The following is a 24,645-nucleotide window of genomic DNA, read 5'->3' as shown; positions in this document are numbered from 1 at the left end:
AAGGGCACTGATTGCTAGAAAATGTATCAAAGGAAACAATAAAGTTCTTAAATCGACGGTCTATTGGTGTCTCACCAAAGAACATGGCAGAGGGACGATTCCCTTGGAAATATTTAGAGCACTTAGAGACTAAAGAGAACTTCCTTGGGATTCACATGCTCCTAATGATCATTTAGTTCCTTGCTTCCCTGTGTGATTTCTTTCTTTCTCCTACATTACAACATATCCCTAAATTCCTAAGATCTTTGTTTCTGAAAATGATGATTTCAAACATAAGATTCATATCAACCCAAATAAGGGAGTTGGCAGCCTAGATGCTAGGAATAATAACAAATGTCTGCATCCTTCCAAATGTTCATTAATGGATATAAAAAATTAAAACATTCCAATGGATTAGAATCTACGGGAACCTGGAAACTGAAATATTGCTCATAAATGACATTGTTTCTGTACAAAAAAGAAAAGTAGATGAGCAATCTTGGGTGTCTCATCCCTCACCAGCCATTGAGGAAGTTGCTATTCTCCTCACATCTCCCCAGTTCCCATTTACTGCTCTGACACTGACAGGCTTCTGCACTCTTCAAAGAGGGAGAAGAGCCCAACTTAGATGCAGGGCAGAGGAGGCCCAGCATCCTCATTTCCACCCACACTGACACTTCTGCTACTGGTCAAGAACAGTCTCCCATAAACTTCATTAGGTAAAGGTAAGTTCTGGGCAGCCCCATCCCTTGCATGGAAATGAGCTAACCACAAAATCCACTCGTTTAAAAACATTTTCTGCTAAACATTATGGCCAAATGGTATGATGATTTTTAACAATTAATTTCCTTCTCCTTACCCCAAATTCCTTCTACTCACCCCAGCACTAATTCTGGGGAACCTTAGATGAGATTCCATTATTGTTACTGGTAAAAAGCTAACAATCTTCTAGCAAAGGTCCAGGAAAGAGCTGGTTTCAAAGGAGATTTCACAACAGTGATGAATGGGAGAATTGTTCACTAAACAAGAGTTTGAGGAAACCAGAGGAGAAAACAGTTTTGATTACCTTAAACTGAGAAGACTTGGCATGACAAGATTAACAGCTAAAAGAACTGTTGATGGGGAAAAATATCTTTGCATCAAATGTCTCTGATAAATGTCTATTATCCAAGACATGTAGGGAATGAGTATTAATATAAAAGGACAAGAGCTTTCACCACTAGATAAGTGGTCAAGGGAATGAAGAGTTCTCAAATTTGCTCCAAATCACTGACAATGAGAGAAGTGGAAATTAAAACAGCTCTGAACTTTTACCTTTTCTCCAGCAAACATCTCAAGGTGATAACTCATGAAAATGGTCACCGTGGAAAGGACTACACAAGGACAGGCAACTTCATGTCCTACCTGTGGAGTTATGCACTGGTACAACAATTGTGGAAAACAGTCTGGAATCATGCTCAAGTGTCAAAATCTCTATGCCCTTTGATGCTAAGAACCCACAGCTTAGCATATATGCCAATGATGCAAAAGATGGAGGAAAAAATCTCAGACATGCATATACATCAAAATAGTCATTGAAACACTCTTTGGTAGCAAAGAAGTAGAAACAACAGAGAGGCACATCACCTGAGAAAGGGCTAAGCAAATTGTGGCACAGGAATGTAATGGAATTGTGTTGTAACAGAAGAAACAACAAAAATGAAACATGGGAAGACTTATGTGAACTGATACAGAATAGTGTGAGCAGAATCAGGAAAGAAATACACTCAGGACTACAAAATGGGGGAAATGATGCTGAATGTATATAACTAGAGTTACCAGGTTTGGCCACAGAGAAGAGAAAATAAACATTTCATGGAGGAAGTGGGGAGATTATGGGTATGTATTGTGCATGTACTGTTGGATACATGTGATCTATGTGATGGTTATTAGGGAACTTTGGAGAAAAAATTTTGTTATGAGGAAAAGCAATGGGGGCAGGGCATATATTAAGCAATGAATACAACATGAACACAAAATGTATTACTAAACATTTAATTTTTTAAAAGTGCCGTGGAGAGGCACAGGATAGGCCAGAACAGGCTACACTACATCATCAAATAAGAACTGAGCAGAAGTCACAGAAGAGCCATGAGAGAGGTGGATCACCAGAATGAGGGGGGCCCCTCACATGGGAAAGCTAAGGGTTTCTGGGCACACAGCTTGTGAGGGCACTGGTATCTACATAATATCAGGAAACGTCTCAGGAGGGCCACTAGCTTGTTGATTAACCAACTTCTGTGTGAATTATAGAAGGAAATGGACAAGAGGGGGCCAGGATGAAAAGGTGTAGTTGGATCGCAATCTGCACCTCTGGAGGGATTTCACACTTTGACAGATTCTACAAATCCCAAATGCTGAAGTTTCTTCCTTTGCTCCCCTCACTTTGTCTCCGTGTCACCAAGGACCAGTTGATTCTCGGTCTTCTAATTCTCGGGTGAAGATTCAAAGGACAAAAATGGATGTTAAAAACACACAGAAACAAAGGCAGGTGGAGGGGGTCTTCGAAACTCTTTAAGGGAAATACCAAGAGTCCAGACAGTCAAAGGAACTATGCCAAGGAAGGGGTCAGTAAAGCTAACTCCTGGAGATCTGGGCACAAGCAGGGGCTTCCAAATGTGAGAGGAAGGCTTGAGGACTCAACAGTTCCAGGGGACACAGGCTCAGGGATCAGCTCAGGAGCGCTGCAGGGGTCACAGAACAGGCACAGAAGGGTCTACATGGGGGTCTGAAACCAGAAACAGAACCACTTCTTACCACTAAGGGTCCCCAAGTCTCTTCTTAGCTTCAGGCCCCACTGGGCAGACACTGTAGCTGTGAGAATCCTGATCCCACCTGGGTACAAGGATCTTACCTGTTGGTCGTGAACCACGATTTCCTAGGAAAGGAAGAGAAACAGACATACAAATCCTTGTAAATTTTAGAGCCACAGAAGCAAAGGGCATCAGGGTTCTGAGCACTGTGGGGCAGGGGGCTCCTGCTATTGCTTAGTCCAGTACTGGACACCACAGAGGAAGCACTTAATCGATGCTTCATCCATCCAGCTACAACAGTGTGAGTGGACAGGGTGGAGGGAGAATGGCAGGGGGAGGGGCTAAAGTCTGGAACCTGAGACCCCTCCCAAGGCTATCTCTATGGTGAATATGGGATTCCCTAAGACCCATGAGCCCTGGCATGTGACTCCTTCACCACCTTCTATAAGTTCCTGGGGGTGGGGGTAGGGAGAAGAACTGAAGTCAGAGTCAGACCACCCCTTCACCTGACCTGGGGCCAGATTTCTGGCACAATCAAATATCCTCTCTGTCCTAGAGAAGATCATGGATGGGAGGGGGCCTCAGGCCTTTCCCCAGACTATCTCACCTTTCTGACTCCTCTTGTGGACAATGAGGCCAACCCCAAAGAAGATCAACCCCAGCACGAGCCCCCCGACTCCACTTAGCATCTTACTCTGGGCAGATTCAGACTGTGCTTCTGCAGAGGAGAGACACCAAGGATCAAAACTTTTTCCTCAAGAGCCAGCCCCGTGTGGGGAGCAGGTTGGTCTGAGGGGACCCTGAGAAGGTAAGGAAATCCTGTCTAAGAATGGATTGATGTGCTAACGGCCTTTCAGGACTCAAGAAGTGATAGCTCATCAGGAGAACTGACATCAATCCATCTCAAAATCTAGCTCCCCAACCCTGGGACAAAGGGGTCTATAGGCTAATCACAGAGTCTCAGAAGGAGGCCAGCTCCTAGGGCTGGGGTCAGTGAGGAAGCTGACAAGGTCTCCATAGCTCTTAGATCAGCACTGCCATTAGGTGGCTGGGCTGGGAAAAGGGAGGAGAGCGGGTAGCACCGCATGGGGTTTTTATCAGCCCAGGGCAGAAGAAAAGAGGGTCCAGGATACACACTGAGGGGATCTCAGAGCTAGCTCCATGTCCTGACCAATGTTAGAACTGGAGGGTGAGGGAGCTCTATCTCACTCCAGTCCAAGATGACAGGTCTCTGAAGGCTGGAGTGCTCCACTTGGCATGTGTAGACATCACCATGCTTGGGGGTCATTTCCAGCATCACCAACATCTGGTAAGTCCAGTCTCCATTGCTGACCAGGCCTGTGGACACAACCCCAGCTGTCTCCTCCTGCCCATTCAGGAACCACCTGACCTCAATGTCCCCAGGATAGAAACCAGTGACAGAGCAGACAAGCAGGTTGTGGTGTCCCAGGGGAGCCAGCTTTGATGGATACACAATCACCTCAGGCTGAACTGGAAGAAAAAAGAAAGATCTTGGGTGAGGGAGCCAGAGCAGATCTTCTAGTCCAGTCACCACCTCTGCCACGTGATCCACAACCAGCCTCAGGTCTCCTCTCCTTCCCAGGGTCAGAAATGGGCGTCTTGGTAGACATATATGTTCCTCTTAAGACTAGGAATCTGAACTAGCAGGAAGTGGGCCTAGGAGTTTATGGTGCTGAATTTTCACAGCCCCAGCTCATGAGGATTCAGTGATATGGGAAGGAATTAGAAGGTAAGATTTCTCATTGCAAACAGATAATTTGTAAAGCATTATTTCCAAAAGCAGAATATAAGGGCATACAATAAGCTATTTTCAGAAATACTTCTAGGTCAAATATTGAGATGCTATCAATCCACTGAAGAAATCTTGAATCAGGGGAACAGTGGTGAATATCTAGGCCCAGCAGAAACTTTAGCATCTTGACCCAGAGTCCAGGCACCCTGGGAGAAGCAGAAGTATGTCTGGGTCTGAGGAGAAAGATAATTTCAAGGAGTCATCACAGAAGACTGGGAGGGAGGAGGGAGAGAGAGAATGTGGTTGATACAGGAGAGACCAGAGCATGGGAAGTCTCTGCTGAGCTAAGATTCAAGGATTAAAAAACGAGAAGTTTTATTCATGACTTAAAAAGGTTCATGAAGACTTGGGGGATTTAATTTTATATTAATTATTTTGTTCTCTCTTTTTTGAATTGTGTATAACTGTTTGCTGCGCTAATTGGGATTTTTTTTGGCAAAGATACTGGAGTGGTTGGACATTTCTTTCTGCAGTTCATTTTACAGATGAGGAAACTGAGGAAAAAAGGGTTAAGTGACTTGCCCAGTGTAATACAGCCAGGAAATGTCAGAGGCCAGATTTGAACTGAGGGAGAGGAGTCTTCCCGACTGCCAGCTTGGCACTCTTTCCATTGCCCTACCTGCTGCCTATTAACCACTTTGGTATTGTATAAATATGAGTTATTTATTGGTGAAGGGTTTGGGGCTTGTTCCCAAAGTAATTAATCCCCATTAGAATTGGAGGAGGGAAAAGAAATCTGAATTTGACTGAGGAAAAAGGGACTCAAGGAACCAGAATCCATGTTAGTATAAGAAGGTCTCTTCCCCCTTCCTTCTGTCCCCATTCATTGTCCCCCATTTCTTCTCCTCTCTCTTCCCTTCCCTTGTCCCCTTCTCTCATTTCCAGCTTCCTCCTCCTCCTTCCTCCCCATATCTCTTCCCTTTCTTCTCACTGTCACTTCCCTACCTCTTCTCTCTCATCCCTCCTTCTTTCTCCCTCCATCCTAGTCCCCTCCCCCAGTCTTCTTCCTTCCCCCTTATCCCCCTTTGTCCCCCATCTCTCCTCCATCTCCCTTCCCTGCTCCTCCCCCTTGGTCCCCTCCCTTCCCCCTCCTTCACAACCCATCACCTCCCCCTCTCCTGCTCCCCCTGGTCTCTCCCCTGCTCTGCGACCCCCCCACCTTCCCTCCTCCCCACCTTCCCCCTCCCATCACAGCCTCCCCTCCCTCTGCGCTCCCTTCCAGCCCCTTCTCTTCTCTCCCCTCCCTGCTCTGCCCCCTCCCCAGGACGCCCCTCCTCCCTCTCCCTGGGTCCCTCCCGGGCTCCCCTGGTCCCCCCTCCCCACCCGGGGCGCACTCACCGCGCCTGGGCCCTGAGAAGGGCTCAATCACCCTGTAGTTGTATCTGCAGTAGCTGTCCACAGCCTCCCTTTCGTCCTCCAGCAGCTCCTTCTGTTTGTTCCAAGCCTCAGCCTCGGGGCGCCCCAGCTCCGACACCGCCACGTACTCCCCCACGGCGCTGTCAAAGCGCACGATCTCCTCCCGGTTGTAGATGCTTCTGTGCACGTACCGCACCTGCTGCGTCCCGTTCACAAAGTGACACTCGCCCTTAAACTGCTTCATGAAGAGCTCTGAGGGGACACCGGGGGAGGGTCAGCCCAGGAGGACACCCCATTCCTCGAACCTAAGACTGTAACTTGGGCCTGACCAAGGAGAAACTAGCACATGGGGAGCGTTCATAATGCTTATTACTGATTGATGGCCACCCCACCAGGGACAAAGCAATTTTTACAAAATGTGACTGTGACCACTTAATGCAGCTCCTCAAGAAGCTGTGCTGGCTCCCTATGGACCCCTGGAGAAATTTCAGAGCCCTGACCTTGGCCCTCAGAGCCCTCCCAGTCTGACTCCAGCCTGCCTTTCCAGCATCTCCTAGTATTCCTTCTCACACACAATTTATGTTTTAGTCAAACCCACTACTTGCTGCTCCCCAAACTCAGCATTTCATCTCCCACCTCCACACATGTGAACAGCCTCCACGCCTGACCTGCCCTCTAACCCACCCCCACCTCATGGATTCCTTGACCTTTTTATACTGAAGTATCTTCCCTTCTCTGTGCAGAACTGTACTTCCTCAAAGAGAGTCAGCTAATAAATAAACATATATTAACTGCTTACTCTGTGTTGGCTACCCTGTTAGGTGCTGGGAATATAAATATATAATTGTAATATGTTCCTTAGGAAGAGAAAAATCTGAGAAAGGTATGAGTTTAGGGGGAAAACAATGAGTTCAGTTTTCAACATGTGTTTAAGAGAGCTGAGAAAATCCAGGAGGCAGCAGGTGATGCTGGACAGAGACAAGGGCAGGAAACACAGACCTCCCAGTCATCTGAAAAGACATGGGAATGAACTCTACTGGAGCTGAGGAAGTCCCAGAGAGAACAGGAGAGGGTCCAAGTCAGACCTTAGGAAACAACCTCATTTAGGGCACAAGATGTAGAGGATGAGCCTGCAAAGGGGACTGAGAAAAAGTGACCAGACAGGTAAGGAGAGAACCAAGAGACAGCAGTCACAAAAGCCCAGAGAGGAGAGAACACCCAGGAGCTGAGGGAGGCTGACAGGGGCAGATTCAGCAGAAAGTTCCTGAAGGAGGAAGCCTGAGAAGAGACCATCGGCTTTAGCAATGATGATATAGATGCTTGGTCACTTTGGAGACAGCAGTCTCAAGAGAATAATGAGGTGGAAGTCAGACTGCCAAGGTCTGAGGCATGAGGGAGAGAAGTGGAGACAGTGTGTGCAGGCACTTTGTGTAGGAGTCTGGCTGAGAAAGGAAGGGAAAATATGTAGAATAATCAGGTGAGCAGATTACCTTCTAGACAAGGTGAAATATTTTTACAAAGCTAAGAGTCTGCTCACTCTGAGGTTCTTTGTAGCAATGCTTCCAATGCCCCTTCTTATTGAACATCCAAACTGTCATCATTAAAGGCACCACTATCCTCCTGTCACCCAGGCTGGGTTTAGGGTTTGGTCTCTTTTTGCATCCCCAGTACTTAAACTTAGCACAGTGCCTGGCACGTAGTAGGTGCTTAATAAATGTTTATTGACTAACTGAAAGTGTGAAACAGAAGCAGAATGAAGTAGATGGAACCCCCAGAAGAACTGATACAACGACAATAATATGAAAACAAACAACTTGGACAGATTTAGGAAATCTGATCACCATAATAACCAATAACTGCAGAGGACTGATGGTGAAACATGGCACCCACTTCCTGATCAGGAGGACTCAGGATGCAGGAAAATTTTTTTAAAAGGCCAATGCAAAACTTTGTATAACTTGACTGTGCATGTTTATAATAGGGGGCATGGTTTTTCCTCTCAGTTTGAAAGGGAGAAGTATAAGTTTGGGAGGTAGAAAGGCAGTTTTTTGCTGATCAAAAATGTTTTTTTAAAAAAAGTAATTTGTAATTTAGACCCAAAGGGTCAGTAAATTATATATCCTTCATTGACCCAGAAATAACAATACTAGGCATATGCCAAAAAAGAAAGTCAAAGGTAGATGACACATAAGTGAGATACATACACACACATATATATGTACACAAATACATATAACATATACATATTATGAGATAGGTGTGTATGTATGGGTGTGTATATACATAGCAGCATTTTTTGTTGTAGCAGAGACCTGGAGACAAAGTGGGTGCCACTATTTGAGAAACAACTAAACACATCCTTTTCTAAGAGAGTTAAAGTGTGTCCTTGGGATGTAAGAAGCAATGAAAGGGACGGATCCAGTGAATCCCAGGAAACACTGTCTGAAGTAATGCAGACAGAAGGAAGCAGAGCATGGAGACCAGTTTCCTCAGTGACAATAATCTGAAGGAAAACTGCCTAGAAAGACTTCAGATTCAGGTCAGTGCAATGACCCATCAGGGCTCCAGGAGACACAGGCTGAAGCAGTCTTGGCAAAGAGACGATGGACCTGAGGCAGGGAATGAGACAGACATTTCAGTCACAACCCAAAGACACAGGAATCCTAATTGTAGGGGTGGGGAAGTTTTTGGTTTAGGTCTTAGTGACTGATGGGCAGTGATAATGATGCAATAAAACAGCAGAAAACATCATCAATGAAACATTTTTAAATACAAAGACCAGAAGAAATGGCAAAAAAGGAAAGAGACAAAGCAGGTCAGTTTGGGTCCTCTCCTGTTAAATTTAACCTACACTTTACAAAACCAAACAGCACATAAGAGGAGCTCACAGTTTCATCTACTATCAACATTTCCTGGTTTTGAACTGTCTCTTGCAGGAGCTGAGAGGGAGATTAAACTCCTAAGAGAAAGAGCTGAAGAACTGAGGAGGGTATATTTCTCTATGGGAGAAATAGGGAATCCACCAATTTTAAAATAATCAGACCATTCAATGCAGAACTGGAAGGGAAGTTAGCAGCCGCGCAGTTCCACCTCCTTATGTTACAAATGGGGATGCTGAGACTCAGAAAAGTGATGTGACTTGCCCAAGGTCACTAAAGTAGTAAAGGGGGGATCAAGCATTGAACCCAGGACTCCTGACTTCTTTCCACTGGATCACACTGTCTGTAGTCAGAACACAGGGCTTCCAATGCCAATTGTGCTGATAAGTCTGAGAGCTTTGTGCTAATAATCACTTCTCTCTAAATCAATTACTTCCTCTGTAAAATGGAGACAATAATTGTGGCAGTCTCTATTTCATAGACTTGTGGTGAAGATCTCAGAGGACTGTGTATGGCAATTTGTAACAAGAGAGCCCACATCAGTAGAAAGTACTTTGATTTTCTGACCCATCCCAATGGTCTTCCTTCTATCAGTACAGAGCAAAACCTATCCACACTTGCTCATCTTGCGTGATTTTTCTATAGATCCTCTATAGAAGACTTACCCCAGCAAGCTAGAGGAATAACTGTAGGTCCTTGGAAATTCTGAGGTTACCAATGAGACCCATCCAATTTTCTTTCCAATCATGTATTTCCTCCATGATCTTTCTTACTATCATTCATAAGGCCAGGTTAACACTGGGAAAAGGTTACAACTGACTATTGCATCTCCTTTTGGAAATTTGCAACCTTAAGATTCTGAAGCAGAAAAAAATATTTGTGCTAAAAAAAACAAACACAAAAAGAAACATACCACACTTTGACCTGGGAGCCATTTGGAAGTGGTAGAGGCACTGAGGCATTTCCCAAATGTAACCCAACCAACTCCATTCCTTTTTTCAGTTCTGGGTGCAATCTATCATGCATCTGCAGAGTTTCCTCTAAATATGCAGAGTGATGCGTTAATTAGAATGTCATAATCTGAACCATGGGCATTTTTCATCCCTTTCACACTTTCCTGTATGGATTGTAAGGCTGGTCTATTTTTAACATAAGTGTAAATTATTTGTAGGAATATTAAATTTTTTTCTGCCTCACTGGGTACTTATCATCAGAGGAACATTGAATGAGGTAATAACTGTTTTTCAATCTTTCAGAAAATTTTGAATGATTATGGAATCAAAGACTCCTTATTAACAAACAATAAGAATGATGGGATCTTATATTCTATACGTTTTTTAGTTAATTTTGAAATGGTAAACGTTTGGTCCATTGCTGAATCCCAAAGAATTGGCATATAGGTCAGTAGTTACTCTTACTCTCTCAGTCACCATTCTTTTTCGTATCAATAAGGTCCAGTAATTTCCAGGATCTTTCCCTCCTTCAGATCCCTTGAATACTGGTCCCCTGATGCCCTCACAACTGTGTCATTTCTAACACAAATCTCTTCGATGAACACTTAGCAATCTAGCTGCTTTTCCTGTCTTTGTTTTCTTTGCAGTCATTTTTACCTCCATGTTAAGTACATCCAGGATTGTTGTTAGACTCCAAGTGCTGTGTGGTTGCATTATCCTTCACAGAGAAAATTCTGAAGTGCTTATTTGCCAACAATATTGGCCATTGTGATGGAAGAGATCGAGTGCAGGGTCCAGGTCAAAGAAGAATTCCCTATGGACAGTGAGGTTCCCCAGATACTTCCTCCTCATCTTTTCTAAATTTTTAAGTTTCTTTTAAAGTTAAATACAAAATAAGAAAAGAAAAACAAACATTGCCATGTACACAGTACAACATAAGAGAGGATTCAATACAGAACAATAAATTTCCATTTCAAGAAAACCTATATCAACAAATTCTACGTATTGATTTCAAAGCTGTCGTGCTTTACTTTGCTCCCTTGTAGGTTTTCTTTTGTTCTCTGTCGTGCACTTTTTACTTTATTTTTCCCTCCCTCCCCTTGCCAGAAGGCTATAATTTATACACACATGTATTTTTATATGTAAATACATATATACATAGATATCTACACACATATACATAAATACACATATAAACTCATAAACACACATATAAACTCATATGTAAGACCATACTGTGTTGATTTCTACTTGTCATCTGTTTCTCTGAAGGTGGACAGCGCCTGGCCTTTATGAATCCAAGTCTTTCCATGTTTTCCTAACAACAATATTCCAACACAATCACATTCTATCTGAGAGGCTGTCTATGAAAATATTTTTCCAGTTTTCTGCATGTCTTCTATTCTCATCTGCATGGGCTTTATTTATACAAGAAAATTTTAATGTAAAATAATAAGAATTATCCATTTTACACTTCAACAATGCTGTCACCTTATAATATAGCTTAAGTTCTGATATTGCTGAATCTACTTTCCTTACATCTTTTTTTTCCTGGTTTCTTCTTTTTCGGGTTCCTGATGTTTTGCTCTTCTGAATAAATACTGTTATTATTTTTTTCTAAATCAGTAAGGTAATTTTTTAGTAATTTCATTGGGATGGCCATACATAAATAGATTAGTCAGGCAAAATTTTCATTTTAATTGTATCACCATTACCTCACCATGCAATATAAATATTACTTAAATTATTTAGATATGACTTTATTTATATAAAAATGTTTTATATTTTTGTCCATATATAATTCCTGTGTCTATTTTGGCATGTACATTATCAGTATTTTATACTGTTTAGTTATTTTAAATGGTCCCAAATAATATTGAATAATAGTTCTGACACACAGTGTAGTTTCCCTATTTTTCTCTTTTGATTGCCAAGCCATTTCTTCTTGTGGATGACATTGGGCTGACTCTCAGAAGACTTGAAACATTGAAAAACCTTCTGGAAGAAACTTGTAATCACTCAAGGAAGTCTGTCCTATCAATTCAAACTGGAAATACCAAGTGAATGAAGATTATCTATTGCACAGATTTCAGCATCCAATTTGATGCTGTGGAGCTTGTCCATCAGTACAGCTCTCTGGGATAGACAGAGAGATGGGTCATGAATTGGGCACAAAATTGATAAACAGGAAGAGAATGGTTAGATTTCAGCCAGAAAATTCCACAGCTCCTTTAACTAAACCCAAGCTTTTCATGTAAGTAAAAGTTCATCTTCACAATGCTAATATTTTCCTGTTATTTTGATATGGCAGAAAGATATGGATTACAACTGCCTCTGAAGAATTAAGCATGACTTTCACACACAAAGCATATAGTAGATATATGAAATATGCAAACATTCCAAAGAGGAAAAGAGTGTCAAAAATATCATCAAGGAAACGTATGATAGGAAGACAAGAGGGGCTACATACAATGCAAGACAAAAAGGATGATGCATGGACAAACAGGGGGATCCACAGATATCCTCCCAATGGCAGCAGAGAGCATAATGACTGTCATGAACCTGGGTGGACTCCATAGGGAAATTTATGGGAGAATATGGATAAGAGTCACATAGAATGGGCAGGTGTCAAGGAGGTGAGATCTGCACCTTGGAAGGAACTTTGGAATCAGTGAGTTCATAGATCTAATTGGGTATGAGTGCTGAAATACAGACAAGAACAATAAATAGAACTGTCCTTCATTCTATTCTCTTGTCCCTCAGTAGATTATATCCTATTTCTCTGATTCCTTTTACAAACAAATCCCTCTAAATATTCATCTGCATCCAAAGGACTCTCACTTAAAACTCAGTGATCTAGGTTTATAATAATACTCTTAAATGAATACATGAACCAAAAAAAAAAATTGCTAACTACCAAATGAGAAGCATTAGAAATGCAAATACAAAACTAAAGACAATCCCCCAGTGAAAGAGTATGCATTCCAAAGGGGGAAGAATACAGAGCAGTGGTGGCCAGGGAGGGAAGTTGGGCTGGTGTGTGGGACCATGGGGGGAGTACATGGACGCAGTTGATCCAGGAACAATGGAAAAGTAGATTTTGTCACAGCTCTTGGGACCAGATTTTACTTTGGGGGGAGGAGGAAGAGCTGTGAGGAAAGGACAGGTGCATCTCTATGAAGAGGCTGGCAAGGGGGTTGTGGAGGAAATTGCTGCAGAGAAGGGAATAAAGTGAAGGCTGACAGGACCTTTTCTGAAATAGTAGTCTGGGGTCTTAGCAGCAAGGTTGTGCAGTGGATAGAGCAGGGGCTTGGAATCAGGAAGACCTAGGTTCATATTCAGCCTCAGACACTTCTTACTGTGTGACCCTGGACAAGTCACTTAACCCTGTTTTCCTCAGTTGTCTCATCTTTAAAACAAGCTGGAGAAAAAAATGGCAAATTATTCCAGTATCTTTGCCAAGAAAACCACAAATAGAGTCACAAAGAGTTAAATAATACAGCTCAAATGTCTGAACAACAACACACACCACTGAGGACTTAGTCGCCAATCAAGAAAGTGGGGCTACGTAGCATAATTTTTACTTGAAAAGCAAGATGATTGATTGTTAAAGCAGTGGTTCCTCCATTTACCTCCTTCCACAAATTATAATGAATTTTGCCTCCAAACTCATCCTTCTGTCAGTGTCCTCACTTCTTTGAAATCCTCCCCTCCTTGAGCTTCTGGGGCACCTCATCATCTCCACTTTTTTCTTACCTCTCTAACTACTACCTGTCTGTCTCCTGAGCTGACCCTTCCTTCTCTTCTTAATCATTAACATTCAGGATCACTGCCCTCTATTCTCCTCTCTCCAATATCTCTTCATTGCCATTTTTCTCTCTCTACAGATACCTCCTAAATCTTGATCTCAGTTCACCTTTCCTTACAGTCTCACTTCCTATGTTTCCAAGTCCTTGCCAAACATCTCCACCTGGATGTTCCCAGGCACCTCCAACTAAAAATATAAAAGTCATCATCGTGGCAATGATCTCACATCTTCCTCCTCACTTCCTGATATCTATTAATGGTACCACCATTCTCCCTTGTACCAGTTGCAGAAAACGTGAAGTAATTTGGGCATCAGGTCTTTCTCTTTCCCTTACCTCCCATAAACAAGGCAAAAAACCTTTTTCATTCTTCCTTTCCAGTGCCTCCTCTCTACCCCAACTTTTCTAATCACACCATCACCACACACCTTAAAACCATTTAAAACTCAAATATCCTCAACTATATTAATATTGCAGGATACCATACTAACTACATCACCCCTCTAATTACTTGGCCAAGTCACTATCTTTGGAGTCCCATTTTCCTCATGTATAAAACAAGAGAACTGGCCCAGATGATTTCTAAGGGTCAAATCCTGGGATTCTGTGCATATAAACAACAGTTTTAGCAAGTCATCCACAGGTAAAGCTCCTCCATAAAAATTAGGGATTAGGAGCGATAACATTTAATATCATTATAGGACTTTAATAAGGGCCAAAGCTTGAATTAATCAATCAGAAGAGGAGCCTGGACTTAACAGTCTCTTTGTTCTCTGAAGTAAACTCAGAGTATACCCCTTCTTATGTCAACAAGGCCAGATGAGGCTGACAGCAAATTTTATGAGACCGTTAACCTGAGACACTATCTTGAAAAATGGGACTTTTTCCATATCTTAATATTTTGTGAACATATACTATATTATGGCATGTTAATGGTAAATAAAACATGGATATCCTGAGTCATAATTTCAAATGATGCTTTGTCAACTCTCTTATCTTATTGTATTTACAACCTATTCAATTAAGAAAATTCCTTTCTCATGGTATAGTTAAGTATGTATTGAGACCATAAATCTGAGAGCCAGAGCCATCCTGGAATTGTTCTGAAAAAGATTAAAATCTGGTCATTCTTCTATCAGGCCGTCAAAAGTTTCTTTCTAACTCCATGGCCATGTAACCGCTAGCTTTAAGGGAGTAAACAATATGCATTCAGCCTGTTTTCCTTTATTATCCAAACTTTCAGGTTGACAGGGGAAACGGGGAGATCTTGGCCTCATGTATTGGGAATGGGAAACAGAATGAAATCAATGTGGTCTCCAATTCAAGTGAGTCAGACCTGAACCCCTTGGAATGACCTCAAATATGTTTAGCATACTGATTTCTTAGACATTTTTCTGTCTCCTTGGTAAATTCAAGATCTAAAAGTGGGAAAATGTGTTAAACATTTTCCCACTTTTAGATCTTGATGTTACCAAATTTCTGACATTGTACTTCTGAATCTTGGGAACATCTGAAGCCTCTGGTCCCTCTTTGTTTCGCTGACATCTTGAGCTGACTGTGCTGATAAGTCCTAAGTCCATCCTCGTACATATGACTGCCCTACTCAGCCCAGTCCTTCCTCTCAAGATGACAGTCTACAATATGGCTCTCTGCCAAGCTCCAGAGACTGCTCTCTATGGTTTAAAGTTTTTTCTCCAAAGCCCCCAGCTCACCACATCACTCTCCATTGCTGTGTAAAGACCATCTTCTGAAGCCTAGAAATCAAGGTCTTCACCTCTGCTCCCATTTCCCTTTCTAGCCTTCTTTTTCACTTTTGCCCACATGAATCCTGAGCTCAAGCCAAAGGCTATAGACAATCCCTTAGTTCCTCCTTATGCTTGCCCTTTTCTGTGCTCATTCTCCCACAGACATAGATTCCCTTCCTATTACAGGTGAGGTACCCCCATCCCCCAGTTCCCTCAGCTCACAATCTCTGTTATCCTTACTCTCATTTCTGATATTGAATCTGTTGTCAAAACCTGGCAGTTTTACCTTTTGTAGCATCCCAAATATGCTCCATTTTCTTCTCTGACATTGCCATGGCCCTGATGCAGGCCCTCACCACTCTCCACCTACACTTTGGCAATAGCTTGCTGGTGGATGTGCCTGCCTCCAGTCTCTCTCCACTGTAGTCCATCCCCTATTCAGCTGTAGAATGGATCTTCCTAAGGCACAGATCTAACCCTCTCACCCACCTGCTCAATATACTCCAGTGATTCCCTGTCACCTCCAGCATCAAATTTAAAAATCCTGTTTGGCCTTCAAAGTCTTTCACATGTTTGTCGCTCCTACCTTTTCAGTCTCCTTATCTCTCACTCCCCCCTCCCCCACCCATGTACTTTGTGATCCAGTGACACTGGCTGCCCTGCTGTCCCTCCTACCAGACACTCCATGTCCCAGCTCTGGGCATTTCCTCTGCCTGTCCCCAGGTCTGGAATGCTTTCCCTCCTCATCCCTGATTCGTGGCTTTCCTGGCTTCCTTCAAAGTCCAATCTAAAATCCCATCTGCTTCAGAAAACCTTTTCCAGTCCCCTTTAATTCTAGTGCCTTCCCTCCATTGGTTACTTCTAAATTATCCTGAAAATAACTTGTTTGCACACAGTTGTTTTCATGTTGTCATCTCCAGGGACTTTTACCTTTCTTTGTATCCCCCACAGTTAACACAGTGCCTGGCACAAAGTTCTAGCTGAGAGGCTATTTAAACATTGTGTAGTTTGGATGATTGTCCACAAGGGGGCAGCACCTGCTCAGTACACCCATGGCTGATACCAGGATCATCCTGGAGTTGTCAGCTGGGGTAATCAGCCTTCACCCTTGGAGGACAGGGAGGTCTCCTGCCGTTGGATCTCACCTTGCTCAGGTCCTGACAAACTGTCTCTAGAAGGCCCTTTCTCTCTTGCCCAGCCCTGGAGAATGGGTGTTACACATGACATATTCTCCCCTCTCAGAGGCAGTGCAGGACACAAAGCTCAAACCTGGGTCAGATCCTGGAGAACAGCTCTAGAGCAGGTTAGGACCAGAAAGAGACTGTGATTGGACAGGCCAGGTGCCAGGCCAGGCTACAGGGGCAATAATATAGACATTGGTCCCCAACTATACTTACACTAGATGGGAGAGGTTTGTGTCCCATCCCAGAGAGTTCTCTCCCTGAACAGGACAAAGAAATTCACCTCCCTGCAGAGTCATGGAAGAGGTCCTGTGATCCAGGCCTGGGCATCAGGGAGAGCAGAAGCATTGTAGAGACCAGAGATGACACTGGTAGGCAGCGGTCCAAGAGTGCAAGCCCTGCCTGGGCCGGGGAAGTGGGGGACTAGACAACATTGAGTCTACACCTCTCTTTTTCAGCCCATTAATAAAAGACCATGAAGACAGGAGAAAAAACAGCCTGATCCTCTTGGTTTATCCAGCCCAATAACTGCCTCTAACCTGCCTTGAGGAATAGATCGGGACACTTTGCCCTACTCCACCATGATGTTATTCACAAAAACCAAACGCTAGCTTCACTTATGGCCTTGAAATCATACCTGGAAAATTAATCCAAGAAAATTTATGCCTTCCTCCCCGAATAACAGCCAAATATAAACCTTTCCGGCAGTTTAGGTGTACTCTGTGACAATGTTTAGTGGGACAGAAACATTTAGATGGGGTGCAAAACCTTGGCATTTTGTGACCATGTCCTCTCCCCCAATCAATAATCTCCAGTGATTTCCTGTACCCTCCAATACCAAACAAAAAACCTTCTGCTTGGCCTTTTAGACCTTTCCCAACCTGGCCCCTCCTATTTTTCCAGTCTTCTTACACTTTATGTTCCCAGGCCCCCAGCACTCTGCTATCCAGTGACACCAGCCTTCTTCTTCTTCCTGCCATATGTTTCTCCATCTCTCACTCTGGGCCCTCTCTGACTGTCCCTCCTTCTCAGAATCCTCTTTACCCTCTGCCTCCTCACTTCCCTGGCTTACTTCAAACATCAGCTCCAACGCCACCTTCAGGAAGCCTGTCCTGATCCCCTTTAACGTCAGTGACTTCCCTCTCTTGATCACATCCCATTTCTCCTGTACCTATCTTGTTCATACAGAGTTGTTCACCTGTTGTCTCCCCCATTAGACTGTGAGCTCCTTGAGAACAGGAGTTGTCTTTGGCCCTTCTTTCTATCATTGGCATCAGCACAGTGCCCAGCAGATAGTAATCGCCTCATAACTGCTTATTGACAAACTGCCTAGAGCCTCAATTCTTGGAGTGGGGAATGCATCAGGTCTCTGAACCCCAAGGAAAAGGGAGAAAGGAAGTAAAGAACCTAAGGTAGAGTTAGTTGGGAGAGAAGCCTGAAATCCAATTTCCCTACTGCCCACCTATCTGAGGACCATCCTGTCCCAAGTACTTCCTTTGGTTTGGGCCCAGAGAGAAGAGTGCTCCCCTTGGGTCCCACATGGGCTCCCCGGGGAGCTGCTGCTCCGTACTTACGTGGGGCATATCTGCCTGCAACCACCTGGGAATTCAGTGCCAGCAGGGTCACAGCCAGGACCTCTGTCCAGATGCCTCTGGAGAGGGAGACAAAAAGCATCCTGGAGATAAGAAGAGTATAAGGTACTCAGAGATATAACAGTGAGGATGGCCCTCACTTCATGGACCTACCCCCCTACATTTCCCAGACTAACAATTTATAGACTCTCTTCTCTGCCCCAGGGTTGGGCAACCTCAGAGTGGAGAGAACCAGTCAGTATTGGGAAAGAACTACATCATTTGTTCCCAGGCAGAGGTTCCGTTTGCAGGGTCTGTTCTAATGCTTCAGAATTTTTCTGGTGAAGGAAAGAAAAGGTCACAGAAATCACAGAATGTCAGGGATGAAAGGGGCCCCAGAGGTCACGTCTTGACTGGACTGTTACAATAGCCAAATGTTAGGGGGCTGCGGCTGAGCTGCTAGTGTAGATCAGTGGAAGTCTTCGCTATTGTAGTGGGTCCCACATATTTTGGTAACAAATGTTCCAATATTTTTAAAAAAGAAAGATTGACAAGTCTGCACTCTCTGGTTCAATGAATTCTACTTTTGACTCACAGAAAAAAATTAAAATCCATTATACAAGATATGGTTTGTGAGCATGTTGAAAAGGAAGAGTGATTGTAAAAGGGCCATAAAGGCCTCATGAAAACAGGTTCCATCAAACAAATCTTCCTTATGTGACTCTGTAACTGAACTGATGGATCAGGAGAATCTTGTTGATGTATTAAACCTGGATTCCCACAAAGAGTCTGACAAAACCTTCAGTGCTGCCACTGGGGAGAAGATGGGCAGCTATGGATTAGAGCCATGGACAGTGTTGTCAGCTGAATTTGGAAATGATTGAATCACTGGGGCCCCAATTCCTTAATGGATGAATGTCAGGTGGGAGGAAGTTCTCTAGCACAGGATGCCAAGAACCTGTCTTTGACTCTGTAATAGTCAACGTTTTAATCAGTGCTTTGGATGAAGACTGAAGACATGTAAAGTGAATTTTCAGATGACTTGAAACTGGGAGACCTGGTAACTGGGAGACCTGGTAACATATTCAGTGACAGAGGCAAGATCCAAAAGTTATTTACAGGTCAGAATGATGGGAAAATTTAATGGAATGAGATTTAATTTAATAGAGATGAAGTGGAAAGTTCTATACTTAGGCTAAAAAATATCCACTTTATCTGTTGGAGTGACTTTATGTGAGGAGGACCCATCATAATCAAAACATGTAGAGCTATAAAATTTGCTAAGTCCTTTACAAATATTATCTTATTTATTTGTGTTGTAACTCTTGGTTTACAAAATATGCTAAGTGCCAAGGTGCCTATGTGGCTCATGGGCTTATCTCAATTGGCTTCAGAGACTTTAGAGGCATTATTCAGAGAGAGGCATGAATAGAGGAAACTCCAGATCGTTAATGAAGCAAAGCTTTGCAATGGCATGTATGCATAGAAGGTCAGCCCTATGTTGTCTTTGAAATTCTAGTGATGCTAAGAATAGACCTTCCCTGAGTGAGATTGTTTGCTCATTCCTCACTTGACCTCAAAACTTACTTCACTTCCAGATGAAGAGCTCATTTACTCTTGTGTTTTTCATGTCGTATTCTAATTGGACACCTTCTCTGATTTCTGCCTGATATTTTGTTTGGATTAGTGAGTTTATTCACTATTTGATATTACTCTTTTGTTTAACCAACATTTGGGGGAAAGGAGCCAAACTGAGGGAGATCAGCTTTGAGTTACCCTCACCCGTTAAAAGTAGTAAGCACAGAAACTTGAACTGTGAAGCTGTCATCCTGTAGACTACAAATATTTGGAGAGGAGAGTCACCAATAAATGACAAGGAGAGAGAAAGATCGATTTCCCCCAGGACAGACCATTTTCAGAAGTGGATGGAATGTCAAGTGAGTCCAAAGACAGCATGGAGCCAGTTTACCATACATGTCTGTCATTCCAAAATCTTTTCTCCACTACCTCTCTGATGTCCTTTGCCTACATGTCTCTCTGAATACTCTCTCCAGACTTTTTGCAGCTAAATGAAGTAAGTCCCTTATACAAGCAATCATGCAACATCACACTCAGTATTCGTTCCACCTAGCAGGAGTCCCTTACTTGTCCACATAAGCAGCATGCAGAACTCTACAGAAAGGTATGGAAAACCCTCTAAACAACCAGCCCTGTGTATGCAAGGGGCTCAGGTAAGGAGGGAGCTGTTCTTCATGCAGGTCTGAACCAGACTCTTGGGAAAACTGTCTATGCCTGATGTTGTCTTTTTCAGATCCCTTCAATATTGGAGGGCAAAGAATCCTGTGGGCTCAAATGTCAACTCAGGAGCAGGGGCAATGGATGTGACAGATGGATCCAAGAGTGTATGCAGAAAGACCTGACAGGGGCTCCCAGAAAATATAAGATTTAGTAATTGTGAGGAAGCAGTACAAAGCAGTTTACATGGCTAAAGGCACATAGAAATGTCAGTTTCCCAGCCACATGGGGCTAGGTTCAAAGAGCATAATAAAGAGTTTCAGTTCCTTAGCCGTGCAGGGCTAGATTCAAACAACACAATAAAGTTTTTCTCACAGTTCACAAAATTCCAATTTTACATTGTTGGGATTGGAAGCTCAATTCCGTGTGGACAGTCTCGGGCGGGTGAAGGTGGGAGCTTCTAAATCTTAGAGCTCTCACGAGACCCTCCCAGGAAATGGCAGGGAATAGAGGTGAACCGAGCTATCTCGAGTAATTCCGCCTCTTCCCGTGAGAAACGTGATGGGAGAGAGATCTCCCCGCCCTCGAGATGGTCCCGGATCTGGGCACACTATTGTTATCTAACAGCACGGTATTGAGATGCAAACTGTGTGGCTGAAGGTTAAGTAGGATTGAGGAAGCCTGAAAGCTCTCTTAGCACGTGAGGAGCCAAGAGGACAGTAGGCTCCGTTTCTTTTCTTTCCTCTCTCCCCTCCCCCTCTCTCCCCGCTTGTACTTCTACTTCCAATCCCTTAAGATCTTAGCCTCCTTAGGAAATCTCCCCCTCTTCCTCCTAAGGAAGACCTCCCTGCACTTGTAACTAGACCCTGAAATAAAGCTCAACCCTTGTTCGACTCTGGAACGTCCTTTCTCTCATATGAGCATCCAGTTTTGGCCAACCGAAGACCTCGGAGGTGAGGTAAGAAGACTCGGGTAGCCCACACAGGCCTCTAGGCCTGGCATTACATCATGTCAAGTACAGATTAATCTTAGATGGCTCACAATAGACTAGTTTTGAGAAGGGAGATTTACATATCACCAAAATGAACAAGAAAACATACATACAAATTAATGCAATTACCAATGTTAACTAACATTAAGTTCCTTGTATGCCAGGAACACATTCTTAATGTCCTTTTAAGCATCAATTTTTCTAATGCCAGATGTCTCATGTAGTTATCTGATCCCTAGATATTCTTTCTTTGACAACAGGTTTTATTCTTGGGACAGTTCTAAAGAGGAGTTCTGCTTCTCTGGTTCAGACCTAAAAATTCCCAGATAATTTTGACAACATAAATTAGTATAATCACTTAAAATTTGTTCTTCATTTTTTGGAAACTTCATAGAATTTCAGTTTATATATCATTCTCTGTTCTCTCTTTACCTAAATTCTGTATCTGGTAAAAGAATCTTTTAAAATGTGAGGGTCAAACCATAAAATGAATTCATCTGCGTTTTAAAACTGTTGGAAAGGAACTTAAAGAAGAAATAATTTAACTTACTTTTACCGCTACCTTATAAAATTCTGTGTAAAAATCAAAATGTGAGATCTTATTATCAAAGCATGATAAGTTTTAGAAGTGAATCATGTACATCTGTGTATAAATCTTTGAGGAACTTATCTGACCCTGTTACTTTTCCTCAAAATTTTACTATCCTATCTAATCAAACATCTATCACCTTATGTCTTTGTCTTAATCATTTCCTCCTTTGAAGGATGTTATCTGTATATTTATTTTATTATTTGGCTACCAATATAGGTAAAGTTGTAAGCTATTCATTCTTGTATCCCATTATAGTAACTCAGAGATGTCCCAATATTTAATTTAATAATAATTAATAGACTTAGTATTGGTCTTACAGAACTTCTAAATTATAGAAATTTGCTATAAAAGAAAAAGAGAGACAATATCATATATATTTACAAAAGGAAAGAATTTTTTTTGTTCTGTTTGATTACAGGAATGAGTCATTATCTGATAGCCAACCATGTGGTCACTAGGTGCTGAAAGCAAGATTTAGGGGTAATCAGGTGGGAAATTTCCTTCTTCAGAAAAGAAATAGCACATTTGGGAAATTAAGTCAGGAAGATCCTACCTAGGTTGTGTCCAAGGTCATCTCCAAAACCTTTCCAAACATCCACTGTTCTCAGCCTGTAGCACATGCCAACTGGTCTTATGATAACTTAAGCAACTATTCGTCTAATCAGAACTTAAAGCAATAGCAAATTGCAGTTTCAGTCTGAAATGGCAAATAAGTGTTGGCTGGTATCCTTCAGAGAGGGACATCTCAAATTTGATTCAGTTATTAATTACCAAATCAAGTTCCATAATCTTTACTGTCTTCTTAAAATACTTTCTCAAATTCTCTAAACATACTTAAAGGATCTGAAACTGACACAAAAGTAGCCAGAACAACTATCTAGGGACAAGAAGGCTTTGGATAACCCCAATTTGTTCCCAAACCTTATCTGCCTTCCATATTTTCAATCAGACCTTTATTTATCTTTCCAAATCTCTCAATTCTGTTCTTCTGATTTCCCTTACATTTTAACCATAAGACAAGATATCTCATAGGTTATTACTTTTACTGGCATAACTGTACTGAAGTCCCATTCCAGTTTAAACAAACCAAAGACAATAATGGCTAACCTTTATGTCTTGGTTGCACAAGTTGGTTATTCTTCCCTAATTATACTCACTCTGAAAGAATGACGTAATTCAGGATTTAAGCCTTTTGCATGTGGTAAGATCAAACACGAATATTAACTCTTCCTTACGCCAGAGATTGACAATAAATTCAGATCAAAATACCAAGATCTCTTCTGCTTTATAGCTCATTACATTAATTTAACAATGAATTATCTTGAAATTTTAGCAGACCTTCTAAAAATCGCACAAGATTTTTCAAAATTTTTCTTCTCAAAGTATTTTCCCTTCTTTAAAAACAATTCAAAATTTATTCCAATGTTCAGTTAACTTTTATGAAGAAAATTAGTTGGAAACTTTCAAAATTATAGAAATCTCTTTTGTCCTCCTTAAAGCTAAAAGAAACCTTTAAAACTGGAATTCATCAAACTATGTTGGTATATAATAGCACAGTTTCACAAAATATCAAAAAGATGGTTGTAATGGAGAGATTTCATTTCTATAAGTCAAGAAGGACATGTTCAATTAATTTACACTTATCACAATGACAGATTTCCCTTAAATATTTTCCTGAATATTAAGTAGATTCTGGCATTTCATATAGATAGTCCATAAACCTTCAAATTAACATATGTGAATACATCCTTAAATGAAAAAGCTTTGAAAACCACACCCAAGTTTTTTCTTTTAAGGATTCTCATTTGCCCAATAGGAATTCTACAACACAGAAACTTTTACACAGAATTTTATAACAACTTTAGGTCAATTAAATCCTAAGTCACCTTGCATACAATGTGGAAAGCAGAAATTTAAAGCACCATAATTTTTTTCATAAAAGCCAATATTGCAAATGGAAATATCTGCTAGCATAGCTAATATCAAATTATTTAATTTTATCACTTCCTTTTAAAAGCCCAATTCATAACACAATAACTTCAGATGATATCAATCACATTTCCAGAAATCATTGATCTTATTACTGTTGGCAATTAAAACCACTTCAAAATTAAGAATTTCCATAATTATATTGTATGTAACATATGCTAGTCATTATGTTAAGCATTTTACAACCATTATATCATTTTAATTCTATAACAACAACCAGTATTATTTTTCCCTTTACAAATCAGGAAATGGTTCAAGCAGAGATAAAATACATTTTTTTTGCAATTGGAACAGATAAGTGTGACAATTACCACAAACAGAGAGGCTCGTGTCCCAGTCTTTTTTCCAGTGGCTGCAGAATTTACTAAGCCTGGGGGTTGTTTGCAGCTGCTGCGACAAGGTAAGTGGAAAGTACAACACCAGATGACATTCTCCAAACTTTATCTAGAAGGGTATGCTACAAAGTGCCCAACGGCACAGGACTATTACAACCACTCCCAGTCTTCGAATTGCTGCCCCTAAATTTCTCATGAATTCTCTTCTCTGTGGTTAGATCTGGAATGAGAGAAGTTAGCACGAACCCTTGCAGCTGTTAAAAATCCCCATTCTGAGATACTCTCTTAACTCTGGGAGGGAGTGGGGAATGCTAAGTGATCAGTACTGGGAGGGAGTGTTTTTAGCAAGGTGAACTCCTGGAGTCACTTATAGTCTTAGGAGTTTCTTTTCCAATAATTTCAAATGATCAGTTTTCAAACTTTTTAAG

General features: G+C 42.0%; 1 protein-coding gene across 11 annotated transcripts; it reads right to left on the bottom strand.

Moving 5' to 3' along the window:
- Positions 1 to 1,999: 1,999 nt before the first annotated feature.
- On the bottom strand, positions 2,000 to 24,288 carry LOC140526149 (H-2 class II histocompatibility antigen, E-S beta chain-like). 11 transcript variants are annotated; one of them, XM_072642112.1, is made up of 6 exons: positions 24,194 to 24,288; positions 18,079 to 18,155; positions 5,923 to 6,192; positions 3,981 to 4,262; positions 3,379 to 3,489; positions 2,000 to 2,896 (listed from the first exon to the last, which is right to left on the bottom strand). In XM_072642112.1, exons 3-6 carry the CDS (start codon positions 6,182 to 6,184, stop codon positions 2,778 to 2,780), a joined length of 774 nt encoding a protein of 257 aa, XP_072498213.1. In that variant the 5' UTR covers positions 6,185 to 6,192; positions 18,079 to 18,155; positions 24,194 to 24,288; the 3' UTR covers positions 2,000 to 2,777. The 11 variants fall into 11 exon arrangements, with proteins under 11 accessions (XP_072498213.1, XP_072498208.1, XP_072498209.1 ...); XM_072642107.1 differs by lacking the exon at positions 24,194 to 24,288 and having other exon boundaries at positions 2,000 to 2,450; positions 2,776 to 2,896; positions 18,079 to 18,255; XM_072642108.1 differs by lacking the exon at positions 24,194 to 24,288 and having other exon boundaries at positions 2,000 to 2,444; positions 2,776 to 2,896; positions 18,079 to 18,255.
- Between the last annotated feature and the right edge of the window lie 357 nt (positions 24,289 to 24,645).

Source organism: Notamacropus eugenii, chromosome 2 (genome assembly GCF_028372415.1).
Source record: "Notamacropus eugenii isolate mMacEug1 chromosome 2, mMacEug1.pri_v2, whole genome shotgun sequence".
NCBI lineage: Eukaryota > Metazoa > Chordata > Mammalia > Diprotodontia > Macropodidae > Notamacropus > Notamacropus eugenii.
The sequence above is the reverse complement of the archived record's forward strand: the minus strand, read 5'-3'. Positions and strand labels throughout refer to the sequence as shown.

Excerpts from the sequence above, each read along its gene's own strand:
- LOC140526149 (XM_072642106.1), bottom strand. The coding sequence starts at position 18,178 with ATGCTTTTTGTCTCCCTCTCCAGAGGCATCTGGACAGAGGTCCTGGCT. Across the intron at positions 4,263-5,922 it reads CTTCTCAGGGCCCAGGCGCG|TTCAGCCTGAGGTGATTGTG; the intron begins GTGAGTGCGCCC and ends TTTTTCTTCCAG. Across the intron at positions 2,897-3,378 it reads CCACAAGAGGAGTCAGAAAG|GAAATCGTGGTTCACGACCA; the intron begins GTGAGATAGTCT and ends TTCCTTTCCTAG.